Source organism: Parasteatoda tepidariorum, chromosome 5, assembly GCF_982258835.1.
Source record: "Parasteatoda tepidariorum strain Cologne lab strain chromosome 5, Ptep-v5.0, whole genome shotgun sequence".
NCBI lineage: Eukaryota > Metazoa > Arthropoda > Arachnida > Araneae > Theridiidae > Parasteatoda > Parasteatoda tepidariorum.
In genome coordinates this window covers 60,738,954-60,755,444 of record NC_141759.1, presented here as the reverse complement: position 1 = coordinate 60,755,444, position 16,491 = coordinate 60,738,954, and the positions used below count along the sequence as shown (strand labels likewise).

Here is a 16,491-nt window from a genome sequence, read left to right as displayed (position 1 = left end):
TATGGTAGGTATAAGAATTAAGCAAGGCAATTAAATTCGATTTCAATGTTATTCAATAAATTAGAAGGATATTAGCTTCATAAGAATTCATGCATGTAATAATCATAAATTTAACGAAAAGAGCATTTCCCATAAAAATTAAAGAAATTTTTTTTTTAAAATAGCTAAACTAATTATTTACCTGCAAACAAACCTTCTTCCATGAGGTTTGGATGCTCTAGAATTCATTTCGTATTGGTAAGTTTCCCAAATTCCCTTACCCGCCTATTGCAATCGTCTAAATTTAGAACATTACTTCTAAGGGTAATGGTATTTGAGGAAATATTTTTTACTTCATTTTTAAATGAAGAAGGCATTTTCTCTGTTGAAAAAACTGACATTTCAAGTTTGTACACAAAAGCTGGAGTATAGAAATCACTTTATGCTGAAAATAACAAGCATGGCAGAATGAAATAGCCATACGTCACAGATGGCGTTGCCGAGGAAGCCAATCAGCGCGCTCAAAATCTCTTGGGGATACTATGTGTGTAAAGAGAGTTTACATGCGTCCCAGTGAACGACCGCTCGACAAGGTTCCCCATGTATTATATACTAATGAATTGGGATCGTATTTTTGTAGTGGTAGATATGCTACAAATGGTTTCTGACTAATGGAATTTTAAATATACGACTTCTTTAAAATTCGATTTCTCGGAAACTGTGCAACCGATCTCGCTCAAATTTTGTATTTTGCGATATAAAATTAAATACTTTAAAATGATATGAAAAATTGTTCAAACTATTCAAATTTGTTTACTAATATTTAATAAAAAAATAATAAATATTTACTAAAATTTATTTTTGCATGGGATTATCTTTGGATATACACATTTTATAATTGTGTGCAAACATTCTTCAATTCGCGTAAAAATGTCTCGAGGTATGGGGAAGTACGCAAAAAGTAAAATTAGCATTGAAGAGTCCAAAATTTGAGTGCTATCATATCAAACTATGGGGACCATATATCCCAGAATACGGCTACCCCCTATATTTTGGATTTCAGAAATCTGAATCGGTGGAATAAAACAGGTATGTTTATTCTGATGTTGTAACTTAAAATATCGTCTGCACTTATTAATTACCTAATTTGAGTTACCCCTTCAAACTATTAAGATTAAGTCGTAAGCGTGAGGATGTGAACATTAGATCAAAAGTAATTCAGGGTAGTCCGTTTTTTTTATTATTATTATTTTTTTAAATCTGTAGCTTTTAGAACAAAATTAATTTTAGATTTAAAATCCCATACCCACATCAAGTACTTGTATAAATGCAACAAAAAATTTGTTCCCCATTGTGAATTTAGGAATATTTCATTTCTTTGAGGCTTACAGTCTCTCCACACCCGTACAAACTGGACATTTTGTTTTCGTGTGATGAATATAATATACAACTAACTACGCATTTATATACAACATGACTCTTATCACACGCCTAATTAAAATTTATTGTATTCCCGTTAATACTTATTTGTATTTATGATTATCTCTTTTAATGTGCTGACATTTTTTTTCATTGTCTACTTTTAAAATTCAACTGAAATATGAAACAATAAACATATTTCTTCACTCAAAAATAAAATTTTATCTGTATCATTTTTGTCTATAGATTGACCTTAAGAAGTTGAAAATTTTTTATCAAGTAAATATTGATGACCCAACTCTTATGAGAGTTGATAAAGAAATAGTGACTGCGATAAAAACTGTGAGTATATAAAGATTATTATGATAAAAATCTTTATTATGATATTATATGTGATTAAGATTATTATGATAATCATCTTTCATGTATTTTTTCTTAAAATGCATGAGTGCTGGCTTCTAATGTATTTTATTTAGGAGGAGGATTTTCTTCTTTCTACTTATATTGTTTTCTATTGTATACTATGACTGTCAAATTTATTATATACCAAAATGAATAGCATACTTGCCAATTTTTATTCTTTTGAAGATGATTTCCTCGAGTGGTAATAAAATAAAAATTGAATTTCAATAATATGCAGAAAAATCTTCAGATTTCAAAAATAATGTCGTATGATTATCATACAAATTTACAAATATTAATCCATTTATATGTGGTGTTGATCAAAATAATTTTAATAAAATTTAAGAGCCCAAGAAATAATAAGGAAACATTAATTGTACTACCAATTTAAATGTAAAAATTAAATTTGGCAGCCATGGAATGCTATTTTTGTTCATAAAATTTGTTTTTGATATACTAATTTTGCTTAAATCAATGAAATATTGTGATTTTAAATTAGTTCCGGGCTTGATTTCTAATATTGTTAGAAAGTTGGGGAAAGGGTTAAAACAAATTTATTGCTTTACAAATAAACATATTAGAAATGACAAATATCTAGTGAAGATTAATTTGGTGCATACCAGATGAAAATCTTTAAAACCGGATATAAGAAATATTTGTACATTTAAATTTTAAACTTCAAATATGCTTAAAACATGTAAATTATTTTTTTAAAAAAATTGATTTCTAATTTTAATTAAATAGAAACAAATATACATAACTGTTATTTTATTTTCCTCAAAATGCCTCTTAACTTGTTGAAGCCGGTTCTTGAGTATTTTGAGTCCCCATTATCAAAGCCATTCTAATTGCTATTTTACTACTCTAAAACAATTACTTTACTTTATACAAGTGAAAATTAGTTGAGTAAATATGTCATGAAGAAATAAGAATTTTTTAATATTTATCTTATTTTTTATGGATGCATTTCATGGATTTTTATTGCTATAAATAAGTCTATATGAATATGAACTATTTCCAATTGCTTTAGTCCCCTTTAATTGCCTGCCTCTCCTATAATAAAGATTAAAATGATTTTTGATACTTGAAGCTTAAATGGATGCCTTTATTGATTATTCCAGATGCTTTATATCATTAGAATTTAATATGATTGATAAATAATTAGTTAGAAAATAATACTGTACTATGAGTAATTTTGAGAAATACTTTTTCACACTGTTTTTTATGAAAGGTAACAAATATTCATAAAAACTAATTTTTATTCATAATAATGTATTCGACCATACTCCATTAGCGTCTCTCAACTTTTTAGGCCAGGGTAGTCTGATTGGAAGGGCGTGGGGCTCCTATCAAGGGGTCGTGCGTTTAATCCCCGCCTGTTTCAGACACCCCATGTACAAAATGGTGACTGGTGCACGCTAAATCTATCTGGATCACAAAATCCTTCAAGTTCCCTTAACAAATAAATACGTCTGGGGGTACTAGATTGGAGGTTGATCACCAAAATTTATCTACAGGTAAAAATTACTGTCTGCAGAACGATGGATGGTGTTTGAATGCGTCCTTCCTGTAAAATGGGCTGTGACGTTTGTGTGACAGAAGTCGAATAGATGGCGCCACTGGAAAACAAGATGAGAACCCCTTTAAAATAGGCTTGTCAGTCTTGACATGATGCATAAGAAAACAAAAAAACAGCACTGTAAATCATTTTTAACTATTGCTTTGTTCACTGCTAATTTCTTGAGGAATATGAATTCGAAACTTAAAACTACTTTTTCACTTAATTATCCAGAGTCTTTTCAAGTTCCTATAATTATCTAAAAAGTACCATTAGCGACATATCTTTTTTTCTATTTAAAGTTAAGTTTTTTTCCTTTTTTAAAATAAAGCTTCTTATCTGTATTAACGAGTTTCATAAGGCAACAACAAACTCATCTTATTTTCTAAGTTATGTTATTACATATTTCGTTTCTGGAGGCAATGAACTAAAGTAGAAGTTCTTAACCGGTTAACGCCCAGCTTCATATATTTAGGACAGTTCCTTTTTTCAAAGACATTCATTTTGATGGGAAACTTTTTTCAGAATTTTCATTTATCTGGGTGAATTAAAAGATTCTCAGATACCACAATGATTTAGTTATTTCTGATTAGATCTAGAATTAAAAGGAGCAAGTACTTTTTGATCTATCAAAGACTTCTTCAATGCCCTAACAGTAGAAAAACCAATTAATTTCGATAATATATATTATACCACCTTTTCCATAAAACCACTTCTTGTATCATTTCAATATATAAAGTCGGGACAAAATGGGTTAAAGCAAAAGAAATTTTGATAAAACCTTTTTCCAGCTTTAGAACATGGACTTAAAAATTACCACTCGCTACAAGCCCCGCGTCAATTCAACAAAAAAAATTGGCTATTTAAATTTAAAAAAAAAAAACCCGGTCATTCTCTCTTCTAATTTCTTTAATTGTTCAAGAAAAAAAGTACACCAATGCAAAAAAATTCTGGGAAGCAGAATTTTCATTAAAATGTCCAATGTCTCCATCCAAATATTTTATTTTTCACAGTCGATCAATTTGTCATAGAAAGTTTCATGTGGAAGGTTTATTTCTTTTCCCTAAATATGCTTAAATAAAGTCAAAGTGTTAAACTAAATTTCGCCATATATTTATACTAATTACATAGTTGAATCAGCTTCTTCTAGCTGAATATTATTTTTTATGTATTTTCTTTTTAAAAAATATAATTTTATCCAAACCAGGGCTCGAAAAAAGTCCGTCCGCCCGTCCTCGGCGGTCGAAAATTCCCCGCGTACAGCGAATTTCTCGAATCCGACGTCCGCGCGGACGGTCATTTTCCCGTTAATGTTCGTGATACATTTTTAATTTTCGATATCTTACCAGAATCTAACGCCTCACTTTTAAAATGACCCTCGCGCATTTTGGAATTGATGTTTTCTCTGTCTGGGAGTACTGCAGCTGTTGAAAGGGGCTTTTCAGCAATGAATTTACAAAAAAGAACACATTTCGTACTGGTCTTAAATAAGAAGCGTTAAACGCAATTATAAGCATCTAGCTAAATGGAAAACCCCTTTCAGATTTCTGTGCAGAAACCTCTGTAAATCATTGGCTTGATTATGGAACTGGCAAACGTCATATTTGATTCAATTAAAAAACGCAGTACCCTCGGATAAATTGACATTCTTGATAACTTGACCTTTGTCTTTTAAATTATTTCATAAAAGAAATAAATTATTTCATAAAAGAATTACTAGGTTACTATTAGTAAGTATTATAGTATTTCTTTTATTACTGTATAACGTCATCTTAGCACCCTTAGTAACTACTAATTCATTGTGTAATTTATATTAATGTTAGTAATAAATAAGAGAAAATTATATTTTTATTTATTTAGGAGCTACGGGTTAGTTTCAAAGGAGGACGGGTATATTGCTGGACAAGCCGTCCTCGGGGACGGGTGAAATTTCTGAGTTTTTTCGAGCCCTGATCCAAACAAAAAAATAAAAGAGTTGACTAAAAGTGGTTATCAAATGAAAAGAATAATGAATAATATAGATATCAGTCACCGACTCATAGGGTTTGAGGAAAAAGTGGCTATTTACAATTTAAATATTCTGGTCTAATAGAACATAACAGACCCGGAATCGGTAGCCACGGGCATCGGTAGCCACTAAAAGTGCAAAATGTAGTGACTAATAAAGTTTAAAATTTTATTATAATTAGTAACATTTTATAGCATATTTTTTCAGATTACAATTAAAGATAAAGAAGTTTTTTTAGCGAATAATTACTAATATATTTCAATCATACAATCACATTTTTAATTTTCATATTTATAACCGTCGTTGAACATCCGACCCAAATTCTTGATTACGACTACTAATGTTCAACTCCCGTAGCCAGGTAATTTTTAACCCAACCCAGAAGACAAGGGAATTCCTGTAGCAAGCATTATGTGAAATTTGCTTTCGTGGAGGACTTTTTTGATAGAATTAACCCGCAATTGAATTACATGGAGAGGAAAGCCTCGAAAGCCTTTCACGATTAGCTGACGGCAAGGGGACTCTAATTCAAGATTTGTCTATCACTGAGGATTTTTTATGCAGCACTGTGGTCGTTGCAAGTTAGAAAATGAATTTGTATCAACCAGCAATCGCTATTATTCGAACCCAGTTCACCTACCGCAATGAAGAAAAATCTCGATCCCCTAAGCCTTCACGGCTCAAACATAAGTCATAGTGGCAATTACGAATGACTAATTAAAGAGATAATTAATAAATAAAAATGAATTGCGTTTCAATGTCACTTTTTGCATTTTTCGTCACTTGTTGGAACCCTACTACAGTCAGCTTGACCTTTTAGACATCTGTTTTAAACATTAATATGCAGAGTGGTAGAGTTAATTCTATTATTTTGAAATTATTTAAATATTAATGCATTACTTTTGCTGTCACTAGAAAAACATTTTCGGAAATTTCTTAGTAGTTGGAGGGTATGCTTTACAGCATAGATTCTCAACCTTTTTAGCGTTGCCGCCCCCTTAAGGAGCAAAAAACACTTCAACGCCCCCTTAGTGAAAACCCAGTTATTAAGCACGGTGAAGGAGCGAGGTGTGCTGAATTTTAAGAGACAACATTAAGAGTTAAATTTGTTTATTAAGAGTTAAATTTGTTTAGTTTTTAAAAAAAAATAATGTGTACATTAACTCGATACTTTCCTCACGTAATCGCCGTCTATTTTTTATAATTAAAATAAATACGGTAATAAAAAAAATACGACAAAGAAAGCTATGCTTAAAAATATACCTTTATTCTTAATTAGATAATTAAAAAAACATCCAAAATAATTCTTAACTCTAAAAAGCAGCGTAAATGAAACATTAGTTTCTTAACGTTCGATTCAATACTCTTAGTGAGGTGAAGACGCAAGTCCCCTCATTGCACAATTTCGAGTTGAATTCTCTTCATCTTCTTTTTTTTGTGACAAGATCCGTAACATCACAGAATTCACGTTCGACAAGGTTGGAGGAAGGGAAGGCATTTAAAAATTTTTTTAACGATAGTCCGATGTCTAGGGTAGAGTCAACTGATGTTACCTTGAAGCCAAAATTCTGTGAGACGATCATCCCTTCAAAGTTTCATTAGTTGAAAGTTCGATCAATTCCTCATAAATCTGAACCTCTGCTGCTTCAATATTCACAAAAGGGTTCATAACCCACTAAGGGACTTCCTGGGAACAAAACATCTTTAAAACGGTCAGAAAAGTTCACGTGCAAAGAGTCAAGGTGTTGACAGTATTTTTGTGCATTATCAGAGCGAATTTCACCTGCTTGGTCGAACTCATTCCAACCAAATTTCTGCTTCCACAAAATAAATTTTTTCAGAAAGGCAGAAATGACTGAGTTTGTATGGATCAAACTGAACTCGTCGTCTTGAAGTTGTAAATTAATGTCATTAAATTTCACAAATAAATCCGCCGAAGTCTTTCTTAAATTCTAGCAATCTGTCTCTGAGATACATCTCGGCTTTAAAGGAACTGAAGAACAGAGTAGAAGAGATTCCAAAACCTATTGAGACTGGCGCCCTTGGAAAGTCAGAGAATCTCGGTGTGTAGTAGCAAACGATTGAATTCTTCATCATACACAGCTGTCTGAATAATCAATCGTTGAGAGCATAACTTTGAATTTTGTTCACAGCAAATATGGCATATTGCAATAAACCCACGATGTTGACCCACAATTGCAGGAGCTCCATCAGTGACAATCTACATAATATTCTTGTCTTTCTCTGAAAAGTAATCTTGGACAGTATTAAAAATAAATTTACCTTTGTTATCTACAATCAAGCTTCTTGCAAAAAGCATCTCTTGAATACTTTTTTCTACCTTTACAAATTGGACTTAGCCTACAGTAAAGCCTACATTGCATGGCAAGGTTGATTCATCAACTTGAAGCGGAAATTCGTTGGATATCTTAAGTTTGCATAAAGAAACTTCAACGTCTTCAGCCATCTCACCATTTCGTCCCCGCACTGTATCGTTGATTAATGCGATATTTTGGATTACATTGGATGTGACTAGATGGTCTAAAATTGCTTCTGAAACTTCCTTGACTACCGGCAGAATCAACTCTGCGCTGATGGTATTAGCTTTCCCAGAATAACAATACACTTTGATATATTATAAGAAGCTATCAAACCATCGTCGCATTTTTGTGATGAGGTTGCTAGCAATCCTGAGACAGATGGTGCCTTCAGAAACTTGTCTTTGATGTTCGTGAAAAATTACAAATCTTTATTTTGTTTGACAGCATGAGTTTTTTGCAAATGCTCCTGCCAACGGAAAGATTTCTTTGTCTCATTAGATAAAACTTTGTTACAAAGTAAACACATCGGCAGTTGAGAGTTCAACAGCGATTGAACAAATCCAAACTTCAAGTACTTGGCATGGTATTGATGACACTTCTTTTTGTTAACCGACATTGTTGGTGGCAGCCAAGGCCGGATTTACGTATAAGCTAAATAAGCTGTAGCCTGGGGCCCCGAGATGAAGGGCCCCCAGATCCTACTTTCCCACCTCTTTTTTTAAAGTTTTATTCGGAGCTCGGGCCCTCAGCCGAAAATGCATTTTTTTTTCTTTTTTACACTGTCGGACATAATAAATATAAATAAATGACTGAATAAAACAAAAAACTTCGTTGTCTCTAGTAGGGTTCATATCATCTTCCAAGCAATTTGAGTATTTATAAATTATTTATAAATAAACAATTTTTTAGTTTAAAAGGTAAAAAAGTTTTTTTTGCCCCATCATTCGATCATCAGACTACTTAATATCTGTTTCTAAGGATCAGAATTCCCTTTTATTTTACTTTAAAATTGTACAAATGATATATTTAATGCTTTCATGTGATATGCAGCAGTTTTAAACAGCACTTTAAAATATCTAAAAAAGGACAGAAATTGTCAGTTATAAAAAATTAACTAATACTTTTGAATAAGAATTTAAATAACTACACACGTTCGTTTTGCCATCTTATTCTATACTAGCCACCTAAGGCGGCCAGCTGTCCGCCACGCTGAAGGTTTTTACAAATAAAGTTTTTTAAAACGTAGCAGGAAATCTGAAGATTAGTGGACAATTAAAGTGTTCCTGTCCTGCAATTTTGTCTTCATATCCAGTTCTGCTGCAGATGTGTTATAGCTCTTGAGGATGTTTGAAATTATATAGCTACAACGCTTAAGAAAAAAAAAACTAAAATGCTAAATACATGAAAAGAACACGAAAACGAATAAATTTTTTATGGTATCAATTTCTATTTCTGTATAATTTTTTATGGTATCAAATTCTATTTCTATATCTGTTACGTCAAGCACTCAGGTATTATAATTTGATCTAGTTGTGCTTGTATAATTTTGATCTAGTTGCGCTTTCTACGTCATTTTGTTAACATCGTTTGGTTTGTTATTTAACATCGTTTGGTTTGTTATTTCTAAGTTAACTTTCAAAAAATTGGCTGGCATCAGCATTTTTATTCTTTAAGTTGCTTATTTTTTCTTTTGGAATTCGTTCCTTTTTAGCAAAATGTTTTTCCACCTAATCGAATTCTTTGCCGACTGTTCTCTGTATATATAAAGAAAATAAAGTAAATATTTTTAAAGTGTTGTGAAAAGAATTTTTAGTTGTACAAAGTACTACAATATCGCTACAAAAATTATCGTCTTCGCTTAAGAAAAAAAAATAGAGCGTGGAAAGAAGAAGAAAAACTTATTATAACAATTATGAACAGCGACAAATATATCAAAGCGAAGCGTTCTATTTACGTATCGAATATGTTGCCACATTTTTAATACAAAAGTTAAACTTTTCTCCACTTTAATAAATGTAAACTAATGCGAACTTTACAATTAAATTATTAATTCCTTCGTATATCATTGGTTTAAGTTGTCGAAAATTAATATTTCAATTGTAAGGTTCGCATTAGCATACATTTATAAGAGTGGGGAAAAGTATATGCATTTTTTAATAGTTTTTTGAATATGGCTCTTTGAAGACGAAAAAGCAGACGAAAAGCATAGACTTACAAAATGACTGATAACTAAATAACTAATCCAAATTTTTAAAAAAGAAAAAAAATACTTCTTCATTATGTCAAAACACAATTATGTGCCGAGTTTCGTGCCTGGGCGAGGCTTCTGGGGCGATATATTGTGATTACAGACACACACACACACACACACACACACACAGCCGCTTTTATTATTATGTATAGATAACGTTATTTAGAGTAGACAGTAGCGTGTGGGTGTGATGATGACGTAATAAAAGAGGCATACAAAAAAAGCAAATTTCAGTTAAAATCCTCAATATTATGTTTTTAAACTCCTCGAAAATGTAGTAAAAGAGGTATACAAATTAACTGTCACAAACAAATTAATATTAAATAAGAACGAAATAAAAATGATATCGAAATATGCTGAATCACTAATGAGACCGGGATGAAAGACATCGAAACCCATTTGATTGAATAGTATAACTAGAAGGTGTTTCTAAAATTCTGAAATCTATCAAGGCTACGGAGTTGAATATTAGTAGTCGTGAACTCGAAATTGGGTCTGCTGTGCAATGGCTGTTATAAAATAAACTAATAAATTTGGCCGGGATAGCCTGGTTGATAGGGCGTTGGACTCGTGTTCGTGAGAATGGGAGTTTGAATCCAGCCGGCAGAAGAATACCCATATATAATATGGTAACTGGTGCATGTTAAATCTGACGGGATCACAAAGTCCTCCAAGTTCTCGTAACAAATAAATACCTCTGGGTACTAATCTAGCAATTCCCTTGTTTTTTGGATTGGATTCAAAATGACAAGGCTACGGAGTTGAATATTAGTAGTCGTAAACTCGAAATTGGGTCGGCTGTGCAATGACTGTTATAAAATAAACTAATAAGTTTGGCCTGGATAGCCTGGTTGATAGGGCGTAAACTCAAAATTGAGTCGGCTGTTTACCGGCGGTTATGAAAAAAATAAAACTAATAATCAAATTGTATTTTCTTGTTTTCATTTTAACTCTTTGCATATTTTCTACGCACATTCAAAATTTCATGTTTCTAAGTCTTATAGATTTTGTAACGTAAAAAAAAAATAATTGAAAAAAAAATTCGCGAAAAAATTATTAAAAATTGCAAATAAAATATATTTAAAACGAATCTAAAAAAAAAACTCTGTTAAATATATAGTGGCCCAGCACGCCAAATTTTTACTCTGTGCTCAAAATACGTTTCTTTTGTAACTTTTTCCCCTCGTTCAAAAAATATGTGCAATAAAAGAAAGGTTCTACATAATAGTCTCATCACAATTAATATATTTAACAATAAAGTAATATTATCAAATTTTTTAATTATATAATGTTAATACTCAACAATAAAAAATAGTGGCAGTTTACTTCAGGTGCATAGAAATGGAATTGAACTTATAAGGGCCCCATCATTTTCAGTAGCTTAGGGCCCCCAAGCTAAAATCCGGCCCTGGTGGCAGCAAAATACGAACGATCAAAGAAAAGTAACTTTTTCTCCAAATTAATAAATAATTTATGGTAAAGAACTAATCCGTGCAAATATCTGGCCAAATAAACAATGAGATCGAACCGGAGCTGCAGAAAAAACTGTAAGGAAGGTAACGAAAATCATCATAAAAAACGCGGGCCAAGTCAAACATTCATACCAAAAGCACATGCACTTCAATTTCCGCCAAATGGCCTTAATGAGTCAGAGCCATTCGCGAAATAGTTTGAATGAATCAGAGGTTAAAAACTACTGACTCAAGCGCTGCGCTGTGTTGGTTCAGATCGGAGAATAGGTGTATAAATATCATTTTATTGGTGGTACAAAAGGTGTATCGGATAATCTTGATTTATTATATTAATTTAATCTTTTTTCTTTAATATTAATTTTAGATTAATTTTATTTATTAAATAAATTTAATTTAATAATTTTATTTGCAAGTTTTAAATTTAAATTTGAATGACAAAACATGCTTATCGCCCCCCTACCACCCAAAACATACCCACCGCCCCTCACCATACTCTCAACGCCCCCGTTGAGATACACTGCTTTACAGGGATACCACAGGCATCTAAAAATATAAAAAGTGGTAGAAGCTCAAATAACTTTATTTATTTATTGCCTCTTTAATTATTTAAACGTTACTATCACTATGACTTCTTTTTTAAATTTTTCATATTTAAAGCAAAACCTATCGTTTCATTCCCTTTCAATAATGAACTGAAAAAATAAGCAATAAAAAATTTCTAATTTTAATCTCTTTTAATAAAACTTTGAATTTTGGTTGTCACCACTTTTTGCATTTTTAGCCGTTCGTAGTAACCCTGATATAACATAACAGAAAATTTTTTGATTTTGTTTCGAAACGTAAGTTCAAATTAAAACATTTTTTTTCCAGGCCATTGATCATTTCTTCACTGAGCATGGCGTGGCAGCAGACGAAGTGAACGTAAAGTTGCTTAAGTTGACTAGTACAATAAGTATTCCTCTCCTATTTTCTGATGTTCCCAATATCATACAGTATGTATCTCAGGGAAAAATCAACAGTATAAATGGAATACTAGAATTAGTAAAATTTGCTTTTGGTAAAACAAAAATTTCGCTAGGAACTATAATTGCGTCAGGTTTTGAAAAATATCTTTCTGACAGGGATAAAATTCATTTACATAAGAATTTACTTCAGAGATTAGAAGAAGATTTTGAGAACATACTGGATGAAAACTCTGTCTTCTTCTGTCCTACTCTTCCCTTTTCAGCACCTCGCCATTATGCGATGGTAACAAACGTTTTAAACACAGCATATGTAGGAGTGTTTAACCTTCTTGGATTTCCAGCCACTCAATGTCCTCTTGGATTAAATCATGCTGGTCTGCCACATGGAATGCAGATAATTGCCAGAAAAAACAATGATGCTCTTACTTTGGCTTGCGCAAAAGAACTCGATAAAGTCTTTGGTGGATGGATTCCTCCAAGTTAACACGTTGAATGCAATGGGGGTCACCGGTGACCGGCACTGAGTTTGTTCGTAGAGCCACGGGGTTACCGGTGACCAGTGAAGCCAAGATTATTAGAAACACATAATTCGAGTAAATTTTTAATTTTTTTATATCATTATCGTTACTAAATGGCTTGAAGAAATTAATGCAATATAGAACACACAAAAATAGTTTTTATTTATATACACAGAGATTCCAACTTTCTCCGGACAGCTAATAAATATTTTGAAGTGGTAGTTTATTAATTTTGATTCTTGGTTTAAAAAATTTAATTTAGTTGATTTTTATCCATCACTATTTCTAAACAATTCGTAGGCTTATATCATTCACCACTTTTTTCAGTTATGTCATGCATAGCTACCCTACTGTTGCTAAAATCAAAATGTCTTTAAATCAATATATGTAATATTATTTCATGATACTTATAGGGGCCGCTGCGCCCCCCAGGTGCTCAGTTTTTGCAAAATAAAGAAAGAAAAGAAAGAAGAAAGATATGTCATGCTAGATGTATGGGATAGGAGCCGCTGCGCGGCCCAGGTGTCCAGTTTTGTTAAATAAAGAAAGAAAGACAGATATGTCATGCTAAGCCTTCGAAAAAACTTGCAAAATCAGTGTAATATTTGCAAATTTAGTTTGTAGTTATTTACCATTTGACCAGACGGGCAAACCGTGTAAAATTAGCGTGGCATTCAACGTGTTAATAATCAGATAATTGTAAGAAATTAGATGAGTGCAGTAGCAGAAAAAAAATTAGCATATACTGGGAGTTTTTTCAGAAATACAATGAAATGAATCAAAATGATAAAAACCATCCGTTATTGTACAACTGCATCCTGCAAGCGACGTCATGCAGGGATAAATTGAGGTTTTTTCCACGATTTAGCTGAGAATACTTCATAATTTGATACTTGTGACTTCAAGAAGAACACAGATACCCACATATGTGATCTATAACGTCAGCACCAGCAGATCGTTCATAAGCAAAGTGGCTTGTTAAAGTTGAGCTAAGTTTCTCAATATAAGTTAGAATGTTAATTAACTCAAAGTTAACAAAATACAGTGTTGTGTCAATTTCGATGCATAATTAGTTTGTTTATGTTCTACGCGCATTCATGATCGTCTTTGTATTAAGTAATAAATACATGGTGAAAAATTTAAAATCTTCGTGAAAGAATCTTTGTGTAGGAATATAGAATGTGTTATTTAAGAGAATTGATACTTGGTGGGCTTGGCTTACTCTAAATAGAATAGAAAGAACTGTTACTAACGTTGGTTACATTGATCGAGATACTCACACTACGTCACTCGCAGGTATCCCAATAATCGGTGCAGCGTTAACGCGTCATGCAGCTTGAACCATGAACGTGGGCAAAACCACAACCACGTGAATTTGCCCAACCATGTGATTTCAAAGTTTTTCTTCTTCTGAAGTAGCAGGTACCAACTTAGTTAGCTCTAAAAATTAATTTTTCGAAAGTGATAACAAACAAAATGACTGCTTCCTATATCCTGGTGTTAAAATCAACTCTTAAGTTTTGATTACGAAATAGTAAAATTCAGGTATGTCAGGTGTAAAAAACCAAATACAAAAATTTCTAAAATTAAAAAGAAAACGAAAGAAATTTTTTAATTTAACAAAATTTACTCATTCTAAAAATATTTCACATTGTTCTCTCAGAAAATGATACCATTACTCACAAGTAAGAAAGCTTTAACAAATACTATTACGCTAACCGTTAACTAGTAAATACAAAATTAATTGTTTATAACATAGTAAAAATAGTGTTTGAAACGGTTAAATTGATACAGAGTTATTCATATTTATCTCACTGCTTATAATGCATCAATAAACCCCTATTAATGAATGTCCGACATTAATACTGGTATAGAAGTATACCCCCTGTTTTGAAAAGTCGACAACTGCACCTTGATATATTGTAGTAACACTGAAAAAATGTGGTTATTAATATCTGATATAAATGATGCCGATTTCTCAATATATCCTTGGATACACGAGTTTTAAATAATGACAAGTACACTGTTTTAAATAATGACAAGTATACCGTTAACTAGTAAATGCAAAATTAATTGTTTATCACATAGTAAAAATAGTGTTTGAAAGGGTTAAATTGATACAGAGTTATTCATATTTATCTCATTGTTTATAATGCATCGATAAACCCCTATTAATGAATGTCCGACATTAATACTAAAGTAGAAGTATACTCCCTGTTTTGAAAAGTCGACAACTGCACCTTGATATATTGTAGTAACACTGAGAAAATGTGGCTATTAATATCTGATATAAATGATGCCGATTTCTTGATATATCCTTGGATACACGAGTTTTAAAGAATGACAAGTATACCGTTAACTAGTAAATGCAAAATTAATTGTTTATAACATAGTAAAAATAGTGTTTGAAAGGGTTAAATTGATACAGAGTTATTCATATTTATCTCATTGTTTATAATGCATCGATAAAACCCTATTAATGAATGTCCGACATTAATACTGGTGTAGAAGTATACCCCCTGTTTTGAAAAGTCGACTACTAAACCTTGATATATTGTTGTAAAATTAAGAAAATGTGGCTATTAATATCTGATATAAATGATGCAATTTCTCGATATATCCTTGGATACACGAGTTTTAAATAATCACAAGTATACTGTTTTCTTTTTAAACCACATTTTGTCTGTAAAAAAATAGTTTCGGACAATTCAAGTGGGACAAAAAATTCATAAATAATAAAAACAAAAATAATAATAAGTAAAAAAGAAGTATAACAAGAAGTTTCAGAACGAAAAAATAAATCATATAATAAATTTTTGGATTATAAACCACCTCATTTATTTTATGGTTCAAGAATTTAAGCTTGAGTTCAGAGACGCTTAATTCTAAACTCTGAAGATGTTGTCATTAGAAACAAAAGTTTTTTTTTTCCTAACTGTATTCGTTCTTAAAGTTGAAATTTAAAGTAGAAACATGTTAAGTTTAAACTTTAGACAGTCAAAAAAGTTCAAAACACATTTATATTATTTGAATTTATATCTACAAATGCTAACATAAGTGATTAAGGTTATTAAAGAGTCCGTGGAAAAGGGAAAAATTCCTCGCTTCAGTGGATAACGGACACGAGTTTTCTGTCGGTCGAGTGAACTTTGTCCTGAACCTTGACACATACGAATTCTATTTGTTTTGTAACTTAGTGTCCTTTCAGATATCTAGAAGGAACAAAAGTTCTCAAATAAAATGTCAGTAGAATCAAATAATGACGCTTATTTATTTTTTATCACTTGAAGTTTTATCTCTTATCAGAATGTGAGCAATGGAAGCTTTCCGTCTAATTAACTAAGGCATTAGGAAGACTTAATTAAAAAAAAAATTTCTCCCTTTTTTAAACTATTTCATTTACATTTTTTCAGAGAAAAAATGTAAAAAAATCATTACTTTCTTAGATTCCATTATTAAATGTAAGAAATTGAAACAATGCATATAGAAAGTTCTTAATATGAAACACTTTATATTTTAATATATGGAAAGTTTTTACCCTCTTAATTAATTAATTATACATAAAATTTTCAAATCTCTATGACTTTTCTTCCTTGTA

At 31.5% G+C, this 16,491-nt stretch overlaps 1 protein-coding gene across 1 annotated transcript in view; it reads left to right on the top strand.

The window, feature by feature from the left end:
- Nucleotides 1-14,491, top strand: part of LOC107455511 (fatty-acid amide hydrolase 2) — a 68,546-nt gene extending 54,055 nt beyond the window's left edge. The window contains exons 7-8 of the mRNA XM_087164046.1: nt 1,645-1,740; nt 12,281-14,491. Of these exons, the coding sequence (XP_087020172.1) occupies nt 1,645-1,740; nt 12,281-12,859 (675 nt within the window). The 3' untranslated portion in view covers nt 12,860-14,491. The remainder of the gene's footprint in view (nt 1-1,644; nt 1,741-12,280) is intronic.
- The last annotated feature ends 2,000 nt before the right edge of the window (nt 14,492-16,491 follow it).